Genomic DNA, 14,641 nt, shown 5'->3' with positions numbered 1-14,641 from the left:
AAATTTTCTCTATGCTAATACACCTATATCTAAGACTTGTGTAGCTGTACTGCTTTTTATTTTTAATTGATACTAGCATAGTAAAATCTGACACAGTTTTGAACTTAAGATGAACTGGAGGTCACAATAGGAAATCCAGAATACTCCAATCCTTGTACATTGAAACTATCCTTTTCTAGGACCATTAATTTAGGAAGTGTAAGTACATGCAGAAATAATTCTACATGTGTTTACTTGATTTATCTGCAGTTTAACTACACAAGCTTGAAACAGTCAGCCTTATTTAGAAAACAGGATTTTCAGCATCAATTTGGCAACCGGTGATCAGAATGTCTGATCTCAACTGTCCTTGATACCTCTAGCAACTAAATAAATGATGAAAACAGAGGCTTTTTTGAAAATCACAGCTGTAGGTAACTTCTAGTCATCCTCAACTAGCTGACAGAAAGGAAAACCCGGTGGAGCTCTGGCAAAGGTGAATTCTACTTAGATTTTGATGGAACGTTAGTTTAGCTCTTCCCAACAAAAGGAAGAAGAAAAAAAAAAAAAACCACTAACATGGACTAATGGGGTTGGAGAAGCAAGAAAGAGGGAGATCATCACCACCACAAAAGCCCTTAACCTTCAATACTTCAGCCTGCTAAGCTTTCAGAAATCCTGTTTGACAAAGAAAGAGTAGCTCCTTCCTTTATTAATCACTTCCTATCTCTCAAAAATCTCTTGAGCATTAGGGAAAACAAGTCCTAGGTTATGGTCAAAGACTGCCCTCCCCAAAACCAACCAACCACTTCAAAAGTGAACATACAGGAGAACCCACTACAATGCAGTCTGAGAATTTTATTCTAACCTAATTACCTTGAGATTTTTCAGAACAAGCCACTTTCCCTTCAAACCAATTCTGTGAAAAGAAGGGGTTGCCTGGCCTGTTTCATTCAGGATTCTCTGCTAACTGTAAAATGTGGGCTGAATGTCTTCCATAGGTCAATTTTTCAGTTACAAAATCCAGATTTTTAATGAACAACTATGTTTAGTGTATGCTGTTAGCTAAAATACAAATGACTAAATAAATAAAAACTATTGTTTCTTCAGTATGACTTGGTATTTTGTCTATAATTTCTTTATTAAAAAACTGTAACAAGATACTTAAAAAAAGGCTAGATACAAAAGAAGTTAAGCTGCTCACGAACATTAAAGTTTTCCAAAATGTATCTTCATTAATCATGATCTTATAAACATTTTACAGTTACCAGAAAGTGCCCAGGCTGAGTTTACATAGTTAGATAACGTAGTACAAGTGTCAGGTTAGAACTGGTAGTGGAACAATCTCCTGACTGTCTGTTCACTGAAACAGGGATACAAAAATGTTGATTGTGAACTACGAAATACTGTGCATTGGCCTCATCATATGTACAAAAAAAAACCAAACCAAAAACCCCAAACCACTAAAGGTACAGATTACATGCAAAATATTAGTGATGGTATCTGATGCGCCAGAGTTCAATGCAATCAGAACAAAAATTGCAATGAAAGTGGTTTCGTAAGTGAACGATCCCAACTCTGGGATCTGAGCTGTCAGGAACTTTTTACAAGTTCAATATACATGATACACAACTGCAGCCAACCACAAATTAAACACCATAAAAAAAGTTAAAATAAAACACAGAACATACTTAATTTTTTATTTCGAAATTCCCTACTCCCTCTATACAAGAACCTTTGCTGAAACACTTTCCACAAAGGCAGCAGTGAATTTTCAGAACATTTTACATATTTTCCCTCAGCAAAAAGATAAATCACAGTGTAAATTATATTGTTCTGCTGTCATCTTTGGCTGGGGTTAGGCAAAGGAGTTATTGACTAGCAAACTGTTGCAATCAGATATTGCCAGTGCTCCTTAGGCCTTTACGTTACAAATTTAGTACAGGAATGTTTGCATTTCAATCTTTAAAGTACCACCAGGGGTATGACAGCATTAACTTTCATAAACTTTTATAGACAAATGGAAAAATCTACAAAACTTAGCTAGTAATATTACACAGCAATACACACTTTTTATACTCTACACAAAACCAAAATTCTTGGTCTTAATGGCGAGTAACAATTTCTGTTTCAAAATTTGCTTAGAGGAATAGAGTGGGACATAAAGGCGAGAAATGCAAGTGTTTGCTGTCGGAAGATGTTGGTCATCTGGTGGTCTTATTGTGATTGATGGCATAGGCTGGAATCCCTCCTCACTGGCAGGCAACGATGGACTTGAGGTCCAAAAGTAAACCTGAAAAAAGAAGATGGCATTGAAAATTTTGCTGTAGAAGGCTAAAATTCATACTGCCTATATGTTGTGTAGGGATAGGTTACAGAAGAACTGCACAGTCACAGCAAGTTTGATCGTACTACGTTCTGTTCAATATGCCGACTAAACTCAGTGGTCATGCTACATGCTTTTGTAGTAGCTTCCTTCACTTCCTTTGCTCAGCTGCTCATTATATTATGTACTTCTGTTAAAACTGATAAAAGCAGCACTCAAAATGATCCTGTATCAACAAATCCTCAGTAAATGAAATGTCCCCAAATCCATCTGGTAAGTTGGTGACTGTCACCAATACAAAATGCATCAGAAATCTCTCACAAATCAGTTAGTGATTACAGAGTATAGTACTTGTTCAGACAAAAGGCAGCAACAGAGAATATTTGGTTTATCGTCTCAAGTGTGAAATACTGACTTGCAGAGCAGAGTCACTACCAAAATGTAACCATAGATATTCCTTAACAAATGTGCTCTAGATTATCCGCTTTTCAGATTAGTCCTTGTTTCCTTTTAGCAAACTGTAAAGGAAAGATAGTACCTTAAGTAGTAGGAAGTTAAAAGCAAATAGTTTTAAGAAGCATACAATGAATACAATTTACAGGCAAGTTTTCCAAAATTAAACCCCCTGAACAGTATCTTGTTCTTTCATGCTTCTCATCACAGCTATTCTTAAAGGGCTTTGAGAAGGAGATAGTATCATTACTGACATCTTACAGAGAGGACACAGGTACTGCTCTCAGGATACACAGAAGTCAGGAGAGTAGATGATCCAGGAGGAGAACTCAACCTCAAAACCCTACTAGCCCACAACACTGTTGACTAACCAGTTACTCAGCTTAAGAATGTGCAAAGACTGTAACTGTGCTTCCGTAAGAGACCTGTGAATATGGATAAAGACACACCACGCTTACTTTCAGTTGCAAGAAGGTCTAGGTTTCACACCTAATGTTTCCAGAACTGAAAGTCTAATCAAGCCCTACTACCCTGCTCTGCTACCTTAACCCTTCACATACAAAGTCTCTGCAGGGAGACACAGTTAAAAACAGTAATGATGCCGAAGTTATTCCAGTTCTTCTGCACGTTTCCACTGGGAATGGACAACTTACTAGATCTTGTCTTTCTGTCATACTCATCTTCTCAACTATGGACCAAAACCAACGCTTGAATTGCAAAAGCTTCTCAGCATTTTCGCCTGTGTGAAATAAAAGAGATGTATGATTCAGCTGGTTGGATCTCCGCTACAATCTCATTCATAAAGTCCTGATATTGGAGAAACTAGTAATTTCAAAACTAATACACATACTTTTAAATGTAAAGGCTAACTCTGACATACGTCAGTACAACTCCCACCCCCTCCCTCCCAAAAAAGTCTAACAGCAGGTAAATATAGTTTAAAAATTACGTAAGAAATATTACACTGCATCCATAGCATTTATAGTTCTAAAGTTAGGTCAGAACTTTCAGAAGGAAAGATATGCTACTAATAATACAATCCTTGTATTTAACATCAAGTGACAGCAAAGTCGGAAAAAACTGTGCTTCCCCCCCCCCCCCCGCCCCCGATTGAAGGTAAATATTTTCAAAGGTATATAAAAAACACAGCAATAATTTTATTAAGACTTTCAGTGACTTATTAACTGATGTCAAATTTGAAGAGGTAGTTTAAATTTACTGCTGGTAAGCCTACTCCACACAGAACAGTGTTAAGTTATCCCTGCAACTCTGTTTCTGAATAAGTTATTTCATACCTGACTCATCATTGAAAGAGGTAAAGCTGATTAGCATCTGCACATTTACTTCACCACAGCCGTTTACCAAAAGTCTGAAATCTTCTGCTGTCAAATCTTCTAATGAATTCTTTGGAAGTACATCCAGGAGACCCTTCCTCATTGCCTTAAGTGAAAACCACAAGATTCACGTTATAGCCATATCACTTTCAGTAATGTATTTAAAGTCAATCTGAAGTTCCATGTGAAATCCCCTATTAACTAAAAATTCATTATTCTCCTAGCTGTCCTTTTCTTTCAAAGCTTTACCATCTAAGATGCAAATTTTCTGAAATAAGGAACTGCACCAATCTGTTAAACCCTACCTACTAATATTTCACCAGGAGCAGAAGCAAATGCACTCCCTAATGCTAAAAAGTTCAGGTATTTTGCTGAGCTATGCTGAATGTGATAAGAATTACAAGAAATGCATCTTGCATGTTACTTTTACTTTGCTTCCTCAGACACTTACATGCCAACTCTGCTTTAAAAGTGTTATACACACACACACATATATTTTATATAAATAATGTCCTGAAAAAGATTCAAAATTCCATTTTCAAAATGGAAGAATATGAATAAATTTGGTTTAGTAAATTCCAAAATGAATACAAATGTTATGGTTTTCAACTTGTAAAATAAAGAAGAGTCAAACTATTAATATAGGCAGACATGGAGATAAAGAAGCTTAATTCCAGGAACATGTTATTTCTGTGAGAATTTTGGACCTAAACTGCACAGAGGTTATCTAGCAGGCTGCTAGCATATCTCAGCAGCGCAGCAGGAAACCACAGTCAGCAGAAATGACCAAGTTTAGATATAGTATCGTATGACAGAGAGTAAGTGGTTCTAAGTACTGGACCTTCATTAACTGTTTACAAAAATATATTATTCCATAACTTTTAATTTAAAAGGGCTTCAAAACCCAAATTATTTTTAATATAGCTTTACAGTAAATTGTTAGCTTTCTTGCCAGGCTAGTAAAATAAGAACAAAGTGGTCTGTTTCATAATTGATTTTTCCTTTTAAAACAAGGACACAAGTCAGAAGTTCAAGGTGATTTATGTAAATATTTTGAAATTTCTTGTTAACGTTTGTTTACAAGGCTAAACCTAATCAAAGGTGACCGATTATTAGAACAAAGTAGCTGCTAAATACAAAGCAAAAATTCCAAGAGGATACATGCCATTTGAGCTTAATAAATGAATGCATATGCTTAACCAATGAGATCAAGTTTAGAAGAAATTATCTTTCATTCTATAAAAGAGAAAAATTGCTTGAAGTACTCAGCCTTCACAGTACTGCATAAACAGCTATACAATTACCAAAAAATTGGAAAATTAAATATTTTTAATCAAGCTGTCAAGACTTACTGATTGTTTTTATTATTTTTTTTTTTAAAAAAACACTCCACCAAAGACTTACATGTAGAGGCTGTTCCGCTACTACCAACATTCGGTGTTCTGCGTATTTCCGGACATACTCATATACATTCTGAGGAGTGACTGGTATATTTACACCATTGGAAATAAGTTCAACCTATGGCAAAGTAACAAGGACCATTTAAAAAGAGAAAAAAGGAAAAAAAAAAGGAAATGAGATTATTACAACAGCCACAGTATGCTGCACAGTGACTTATTGCTTAGTATCCCTCTAAAAACAGGCAAAATTTACTACTCCAGGTTATCTTTAAAAATTCCCTAGCACTGACTATGCTATCCAGGCTTTATGGTAGGTTCTACATCACCTTCAAGGAAAAACCCCACACTTCAATGTCTAAGGAGAACACTGTATTTGAATCTAGGAAGGGTAAATCATTATCTCTGCCGTCTGAGAAGAGCATGGATTATGTGTACACTACAACATGCATAAGCTATCAAATTCTGAAACTACAGAGACACTGGTTTAGCTGTGCTTACCTGCCCTCCACCCTCCTCCTTACACAGGTCTATTGCAAAGGCTAAATCCATTGCTGCGAACACTGCATCAGCATCTGTACTCTGGGAAGCAAGGATAAGTTGCCGAAGGCTTTCATACATAACCGGATCAAAAAAAGCGAAGTCGTGCCAGTTGACCTATTTAAAAAAAATAAAAATAATAATGTTTGAAATATACCAGTTGTTTAAGAATGTATTCAAAATTGCATGATCTGTGCCTAACCTATGCACTAGTATACAGCAGTGTGTAACCCATGTAACAAAGCATACAAACACTTGGAAATAAAGGCAAACTCCTATTTTCAGCCTGCTTTTGAAAGTGCATTAGAATACTCAACTGAAGTGCATTAGCAGAATGTAAAAATAGACCTGTAAAGCCTTTCCTGCTGTTAAGGGCACAGAGGTTATAAATATAATTTATAGGGTTTTTTTAAAACAAATTCTTTTACATATCACCTACATCAATAGGGATTTGATGGAGGCTGACTGAAGTTGGAAACAATTTGCATCAGTGCTCCAAAATGCTGAAAGTTCCCTTCCACTTAAAACACATACATACTGCTGCTGTATATACATATTTAAATGATTGATGGCCCAGTAGCTGCATAGCACAGTTTCCAACAACTCAATTACCAATGTCTACTACTTGCTGTTTTCTATAGTTCGTTGCTTCTTTGTTCTTTATCAGCCTGGAGAGAAAAGTCATCTACTAATTAAACTAAACTAAACCTAACTAAAATATTCTTTGATGCATCCAACATTTAACTGGAAGGAATACATACTCAAGAAGAAAAACCTGAAGAAAAGAATTAGGAGGGAATCTCTCTGGGAAGATATCAGGGGATATTTCGAGGCGTATCTTTCTGCCATTAACCCTTTTTCATTAAAGATCATATGCATGTTGCATAACTGATTATGTGATCAACATTGTTTTTAAGGAAAGACCAGGAGTAACAAACCTTGGTTTAAATTTGTTGCATCAGACAGAACTTACGATACTATTGACTAATGCATGAAATGTGCTGTACATAATTAGCGTTTACTGGGGTGGGGAAGCATTTTTGCCAGAAGTTTAGGTAATTACTGCTTGAATTAAATTACACCTACACCTGAGACAAAATTTTAATTACAATTCAATTCAATGAATTCTCCCAAATATCGAGGAAAATGCTTTCAGTAAGCTGAGATGCTATTGTTAGTACTGTCCAACACTACCTCTTTGAGTCTTCAGTCTCAGGAAGAGAAAAAGGGGAGACAGTAAGCTGTTTCTGAAGAGAGTCAAAGGCTAACCTATTACAAATCATTCCATCTTAGTCAAATACCTGACTTCTAGTATATCTACTCAGTTCAAAGTCTAAGAAATGAAAAAATTAATACTCCTCAAATTAAATTTAAAGGCATCTTTACAGTTCCAGTATCAACTCTGCTAGTCAATACATGCAGGTCAGGGAAAAAAGCAGTTTTTAAAGATGAGTTTTTATGTAATTAAAGGAAATTCAAATTTCTACGTTCAACTTACCTTTCTGCCAAGAAGAACTTTGATTACATGTCTATTTAACGTGATGGGACATAGTTCATTCTGCAACAGGCACAATCCTAGGATTCTGAAAACAAATGTTTGGGTTTTGTTTTGGTGTGACAGAAATTACATTGGATATCTTTCAGCAAAACCACATTTAAAAAGTCAAAATATTCTAAGAATCAAGTTGCAGCTAGCTTTCCAGCCCTATCAATCCCCAAAAGAAAATAATGGACATACATAACTTAAAAAAAATATTTCCTGCAGTATAAAACTTCCAGATTGTAAAAGATGATAAAAATAAAAATTTAACAGGAAAAGAAACCTTGAGTTGACGCGCACAAATTCCCTACTATTTAGCTCCAGGTGAGAAATACAGAGCATAAAAGTAAAAGTTTTTGCAGCTTGGATCATTGGTACTTTCCCTGGTATTTTGTATATTAGTCTTTCACATTTTTTCAGACTAGAAAGTTAATAGTAGCATACCTGCCAATGTTTCTGAAACAATTCAGCCTTGCTTCTGTGTTTTTACCAGGTCTTGGTGTATAAAAACCTCGTTTTCCAGGCTGGTAGAAAAGTGGTGCATTATCATCCCCATCATCTGTATCATCTAATTCCATATCTACTACGCTGCGGCTGGAACCATGTCGCTTTCTATTTTCCTGTTTCGAAAGTCAGAATAGCAATTAACAAACTTACTTCTAGTTACTGACACATATCAACAAGCTACTAGACCCAAAGATTCAAGTTCCTTTGGTTAAGAATTTCCACAATATTTCCTAATGGTAACATTTTATACTTTTGAGTAATTACTGCTTAATCTTTTCAAAGGAAAGGAAAAAAAAAAAAAGATAACTCCACAAGATAATTAAACAAAACTTTGTCTTACATGATAAAGGAAGGCTCCAGTTGCTTAAGTTTTTAAAATTAACTGATACGACTGGATCTTAAGAAACTTAATTTGTGCAACAGTTCATTACCTGCACTTTATCTGAAGAGTCTAGCAGTCCAAGATCCAATATACTGTCAGCACCATTCTCCCTTGACACGGGGCGGGGGGGGAAAAAAAAGGCAGATTTCATTTCACAATAAGGAATTGTCATATTCTGAAACCAGACAGATTAGATTAAACCAAAGTCAACGAGACACTTACCAAAGAAAAATGCCTAGAACAAAGCAAGGAATAAGCTTCATGTATCAGAGTTAGATGCAGCACAGTACAAGTGCTTTGGCCACAAAATCAATTTTCATTTCTTATCTAAATCCTTGATACTTTACCTGCCATGTGCAATAATGAGTTCCATTGCTTCATCAACTCTTGCTCTAAGGGAATCTTCACTAGCTAGTAACAGAAGCAGCTGAGCAGGGGACAATTCCAACAACATTCCTGTGATTTTACTTGCAAATGCCTGGGGATAAGGAATGATATATGTCTTACTATTCTCCTCCAGTTCTCTCATTTTCAAATATGGTTTTATGAAAGTTTTAGTATTTTAAATATAGAATGCATTACCAGATACCTCCTAAGCTAAATGACAAATCACAGAAACAAAATCTTAAGAAAATGCCAAAGAATATAAAAACAGCCCTACATGTTCAAATATTTTCAGTCATGCTAAACCATAATGGACCAGGAAATTAATTTTTAAATTCAAAGATGACAAGAACAACATATCATTAAGTGTATTAGATAAAGTCTTACTGGTTGCATTGCTTGCACCCGAGGGTAGAGCCTTTCTCCAAGGGCTTGTCTGTGTGCTGGAAGAGGGTCAGGGTCATCGCTAGGATTTCCTTCTGATGCCGGTCTAAAAGGCCGTGTGTCAATGGAAAGTTGTCTTCTAAAGTCCCTTAAGAAAATGAGAGCAGTTGGTATTCATTTCAGAGGAAATACACAAAAATCCCCTGGAACAATATCATTTGCACACAGATTCAAAATAGCATTAGCTTTTATGCTGGAATAGTAGTGTTGCTCATAGCTGCTTGGAGAGAACGATTCAGAAACAGAGAATCAAAATGAACCCGAGATTTTAATACTACTACTATTTTGGATACAGCAGTCAGACATGCCGCCAACGGCAATGTTGTTTCTAAACCACCTCACAATTTTATTCTAGCACACAACTTTTTGGTATTGTTTTAGCAGGACAGATTGATGGCATATGGTTGAGACATAATCTATCAATGCTAAAGTAAGCATAATTGTTCTTTAAAGAATTAAAGTATATACTGAATTTCAAGAAATTACCCTGCAAATTGCTCTTAAAAATGAAAAAAGACAGACACGTTTCATTGGAGGAAGTATCTTTCCTGAAGATAGCCAAGGCAATTATTCTATTTGACAAATTATCTCCAAGAAATTAAAAATATATCACTTACCTATCCCTATCTCTCCGAGAACCAGCTCGTAAGCCACTACTTCTCCGCATTTCTCTCTCTCGCTCCCTTTCCCGATCTCTCTCTCCCCTATTTCGCAATCTCTGCATCAGACCTGAAGGGGAAAAAACCTCTTAAGCTTAAACATCTTGATACTTTTCTCTCCTACGTAAGCGTCAGTATAAGGAGGACACAGTTTTGGAAGACAGCTTGAAAGACATCAATGAGACAGAACCACTTCACTTGAAGTAGTGACTGGGATTCAGCCAAACTTAAGAAAGGAACCTGAAGTGTTTGTACTAACTTACAATGCCAAAATACTTCAAGAGTTTATATATACTTTCAAAAACATTAAAATGTATTTGTAACAAGCCAAACGGAGCAGTCATGTTAAAAGGTATAAGTTTTTACTATCTAAGATCTTGACAATTACTACCTACTGGAGAGACAGATGCTCAAAAAAGCTGAGAGCATCTAAAGCAGACTCTTTGTTTCAATAAAAACCAAGAGCTTCCTGTTTCTGAAAGCAGAAAAAAAGCCATTTCCTTGCCTCACAGAAGCAACATGCACAATTTTCACAGTTCTTGTGCTGAGCTGACAATCTGAGACAATGCCAAGTATTTCAATGTAAAAAAGCATCCAAGACTTTTATGAATGTTATCTGTAGATTAACTGCTGTGCATCACTTACTTGTATGGGTACCCTTGTTGGCGTTTTGAATACAATCTAGATTTGGCAGTTTCTCGTTTGACAGAAAAGCCTGTGCAATAGCAGTATAAAAGCTTCGTGCTACACCGCTGCCTTCTCCTGGCTCATCTTTAAAAGTGACTTTTACTCGGTGTACAGCCATCGGAGTGGTTGCACACCTGCGACCAAAATGATTGTTGAGCTGCCTCATGGTCTGCTGAATTAGAAGATCTCTGTCTCGATCAACCTAGTAAAAACACAAAAAAGTCTTCTTTTCTTTACCAATCATCATACCAAGAGAATTTCAGCTTCACAAGAAGTTTCTGGACACTTCTGCACAGACTCAGAAAATACCAATTAGACTGTGAAAGACTACAGAGTAATTGCAACACGGCTCACAAAGTAAGGTTTAAGACACCTGCTTGCAGACTCTGAAATGCAACTTCTATCAAGTTACTGCAATGTGCAATAATTCGGCTTTAAATGAAAACAAATTCAGAAGATAAACTAACATTTTTTACCTCCAACGTTAAATCCCTGGATTGCTGGTTTCTAAGCTTTTCCATCTCCCTGCGGAATTTTGATTCCTTTACTTCAAAGCCACCTAATTCAGTCAAGATCTTAAAATAAAACAAAAAAACAAAAACCAAAATCATAATAATGAGGGAGGTTCACAATTTAGTTGTAAGAGGAATTGTCCTTACACTGGGAAATACATACCGATCCGGGCTCTGCTCCAACATCTTCCATGAATACTCTACCGAACAACTCTAAAGAAAGGCGCCAACGTCCCAGCAACATGTCATGAGATATAACCATGCCCATGAAGCTGCACTGTGGCCTGATGGAAGGAAAAAAAAATGACAGACAGGGCAAATCAAGTTAAATTTCAGACTCATTTTGTGTGCTTCTGCTTTTTCTTACCCTCTGCCTTCAAGTAAGTTCGCTATTTCTGATAAACAACAACACAGTACAGTAAGTTTGTGGACAAATGCACATGAAGCTGCTTAGTTTCAGCTGAAACACAAGTCTTGCTTCCAAAGAGAAATTACTCTCAAAGCATGTAACTTCACCGCTATATGGAATTCACTGTTACTGGTGTCCTTTCAATCAAAACCTTAACCTTTTTTAAAAAAGGTTTCAAAAAAGGTTTTAAAAAAGGTTCAAAGTGAGGGCAGTTCAATCCCTAACTGCATGAAGTGTGGTCAGTATCACCAGACACAGATGGCAAGCTGTCAATTCCAGTTTTCAAACTCGGCTACCCAGGACATAATAGGTCTGCAGCAGGAAGCTGGGTAGTAAAGGACTTTTAGTACAGTTTGCACAGACCTCTTTGAAGACTGTTCAACTGCTCATTTTAAAGGCTATCAACCACAAACTACAAATTCAAACTGAAGTAAGCTACCCATTTTAATTTAAAAAGATTTTTCAAAGTCCAAAATATTCTGTTATCAGTTTGGTAATATTTCATAGAGTAGTTTTTAACTCAAACTACCTGAAAGATGTGAGAGGTGGCCCTTCACTTTCTGTCAATCCTATCTCTGCCAACAAGCTGCTTTTCAGTTGTGCTGCAAGATCATGAGCTGATGGCCCTGGCTTTGAACTCTCAGATTCTTCTGTAGGCACGTTTTGTTCCTCCCCTTCCTTCTTTTGTCGATTTTGCATGCTCATAACATTTTTTAAGTTGGCTGCATAAGACATTTTAGTTGGAAGAACCTAAACAAGGAGAAGTAAAATTTAATTGCACTTTCAAAGCAATCTAGAAGGCTTTTTCAGGGTATATATATGCATAAAATTTTTAAACCACACAAAAGTAAGCACTGTAATTGACCTGTTAAAACACAATAACCTCAATAATGTTAACAAATACGAAAAACCATTTTCCCGCTTTATGTTTGCATTTCATACGCTTGCCATTTAATGCTCAGTTTGTAGGCAAGTCTAATCTACTGGGCTATAAGGAGATTTAATTCTTTTTATCACAATTAATTATATAATTGGCATTTCAAAGTTAACTCGGGATTGTACTGCAGCCTTTAAAACTTTTGCCTGAAATCTGCCATAAATCAGTAATCATAAAAGTTCCTACATTAAAAAAAAAATTAAGCATACTTTCATAAAAAGTCCAAGTTTTCACACTTACTGGGCTTTTAAATTATTCTGAAAGCTACATAAAATTCTCTCTGAAAACATTAAAGTGTCTTTTTAAGGAATGAAGGTACTAGCTTAAATTACCCTATTGTTTAAAATAATAAAACCTTTAAATCTACCTCAAGGCAGTTTCTATCCACTGTAACTTCCATTAAGCATTTCCCACTGTTGGCAGAAGATGAATACAGACCCTGACTTGGTCGGCCAAACAGATCTTCTTTGCGAGCATTTGGCTGAAAATTAACAAAAGCATTCTGGGTAAATAATATACTTCAGTTAGAAATGAAAAAGCAAACTGCAGTTTTCTTCCAGAACACCATCTCTGATGTCACCTGTAATAGATGGGGCTGGTCTGCCAGGGGGATGGCCTCTGCCAGAGGAACCTCAAAAGGATTGGGTGGAATGCAGCCAAGGAACGTCATAGAGTCTGATCGTCTGAAAAATGGATGGTTTTGGCCAGTCTCTGCTGGGAGGGAATCATCATCTTTGTCGTTGAGTGTAGCACCTAAATATCAGAGAAGATTTCAATTCAATTTTCACAGTTATAAAAGCAAAGGATTTAAAATACCAAAAATTAATACATTTCCCTCTTAGCTATCTGACTGGAAGAGCATCTCTGCAAATTTAATACTTCTTCAGCAGTCTTCCACAAATCCATATTTTTATTAAGTTGCTTAGTCATCACTTTTACTCTTTTTCCTGTAACTAACTTTACTGAACATGCACTCCTACACTATATGTACTTAGTATAGAGTATATATTCTACCATTTTCAGCAGCAGTTTCATCAGATCAAAAAAATCAGTTTAACTCCAATTCAAATTTTAAATTCTGTTATTGTGTAGAATGATAAGTAAGGGCACAAACTCTGCAGTTTAGAGAGAAAGGAGACAAAAAGAGGGCCCCAAAATGACAACAGGCAATGGCAGAAGAAATTTGTTAAAGTAACAATGGTTAGAAAATCTTACTAAACCCCACCTTGAATGTAATATATACAAGTAGCAAAATTTATTCAAAGTCTCAGCCAGCTAAAGGGGAAAAAAACACTAAAAAAGTGTTGCATTTTGGCATACTATAGAAGTGTTTCTGTATACTAACTTTGATTGGTGTCATCATCATTTTCATGTTCTGAATCTTCATTATCAAGACCCAGTTCCAAAAGTTCCCGAGTTCTAAAAAAAAAAAAAAAAAAAGAAAAAGAAAAAGAAGAGTCAAGAGTCAATCCTCCTGAAGAAAACATTAGGCAAAACATTTACATCTATAGCAATCAATAAAAGCAAGAGTATAATCAGTAAGTATACTTGAGAGCTATACATAACAAGAACAAACACACTCTAAAAATCAAAGTACTATAGAGTACTTCTCATTACATACTCACTCACCACATTACTCACAGTTACCCTTATAGCCATTTGGCCACCTACCAAGTTTGATCTAAAAAGTTACAGCTTCAGACAGTGATGGGTATGCTTGTTTTTAAAGACTATGTCAATATAAAAAAACCTAGGAACCCTGCATTAGTGGAAGAAATATGTAAGCGAATACTATTCTAAAATTTACTGGTGTAGAATATGCTTAGTCCTATAAAAATAATGTCACTGATCACATTTCAGAAGGTTAAGTCTGCAAGCTGCATATTAAAAGAAATGGATTTCACTGTATTATAAAAAGGATCAAGAACTTTTATTAGTATTCCGTTAGTATTAGTATGCAGTTTGTGCATTGTGAAATATGTTTTGAAACTAGATGAAGACCGATAAAATTTTGTTTCATACAGGCTATTAAAATGTCATCTAACAGAAGCAAGTGACTTTCAATTTGAACCACTCACCTTTAATTGAAAAGGTCTAGGCCTTCATAGTTTTATAAGCATTTCATGGGAATTTTGCAATTCTTTGATGAAC

At 35.9% G+C, this 14,641-nt stretch overlaps 1 protein-coding gene across 1 annotated transcript in view; it reads right to left on the bottom strand.

Annotated features, from left to right (window-relative positions):
• Nucleotides 1-538: 538 nt before the first annotated feature.
• Nucleotides 539-14,641, bottom strand: part of UBR5 (ubiquitin protein ligase E3 component n-recognin 5) — a 90,788-nt gene continuing 76,685 nt past the window's right edge. The window contains exons 42-59 of the mRNA XM_059815611.1: nucleotides 13,836-13,909; nucleotides 13,071-13,243; nucleotides 12,858-12,971; nucleotides 12,083-12,303; nucleotides 11,308-11,428; nucleotides 11,109-11,207; nucleotides 10,591-10,834; nucleotides 9,904-10,015; nucleotides 9,230-9,374; nucleotides 8,806-8,936; nucleotides 8,508-8,568; nucleotides 8,014-8,189; nucleotides 7,528-7,612; nucleotides 5,991-6,146; nucleotides 5,497-5,610; nucleotides 4,054-4,198; nucleotides 3,412-3,497; nucleotides 539-2,272 (exon numbers count right to left, since the gene is read on the bottom strand). Of these exons, the coding sequence (XP_059671594.1) occupies nucleotides 2,060-2,272; nucleotides 3,412-3,497; nucleotides 4,054-4,198; nucleotides 5,497-5,610; nucleotides 5,991-6,146; nucleotides 7,528-7,612; nucleotides 8,014-8,189; nucleotides 8,508-8,568; nucleotides 8,806-8,936; nucleotides 9,230-9,374; nucleotides 9,904-10,015; nucleotides 10,591-10,834; nucleotides 11,109-11,207; nucleotides 11,308-11,428; nucleotides 12,083-12,303; nucleotides 12,858-12,971; nucleotides 13,071-13,243; nucleotides 13,836-13,909 (2,470 nt within the window). The 3' untranslated portion in view covers nucleotides 539-2,059. The remainder of the gene's footprint in view (nucleotides 2,273-3,411; nucleotides 3,498-4,053; nucleotides 4,199-5,496; nucleotides 5,611-5,990; nucleotides 6,147-7,527; nucleotides 7,613-8,013; nucleotides 8,190-8,507; nucleotides 8,569-8,805; nucleotides 8,937-9,229; nucleotides 9,375-9,903; nucleotides 10,016-10,590; nucleotides 10,835-11,108; nucleotides 11,208-11,307; nucleotides 11,429-12,082; nucleotides 12,304-12,857; nucleotides 12,972-13,070; nucleotides 13,244-13,835; nucleotides 13,910-14,641) is intronic.

Source organism: Gavia stellata, chromosome 3, assembly GCF_030936135.1.
Source record: "Gavia stellata isolate bGavSte3 chromosome 3, bGavSte3.hap2, whole genome shotgun sequence".
Lineage (NCBI taxonomy): Eukaryota > Metazoa > Chordata > Aves > Gaviiformes > Gaviidae > Gavia > Gavia stellata.
This window is presented reverse-complemented; position numbering and strand designations above follow the sequence as displayed.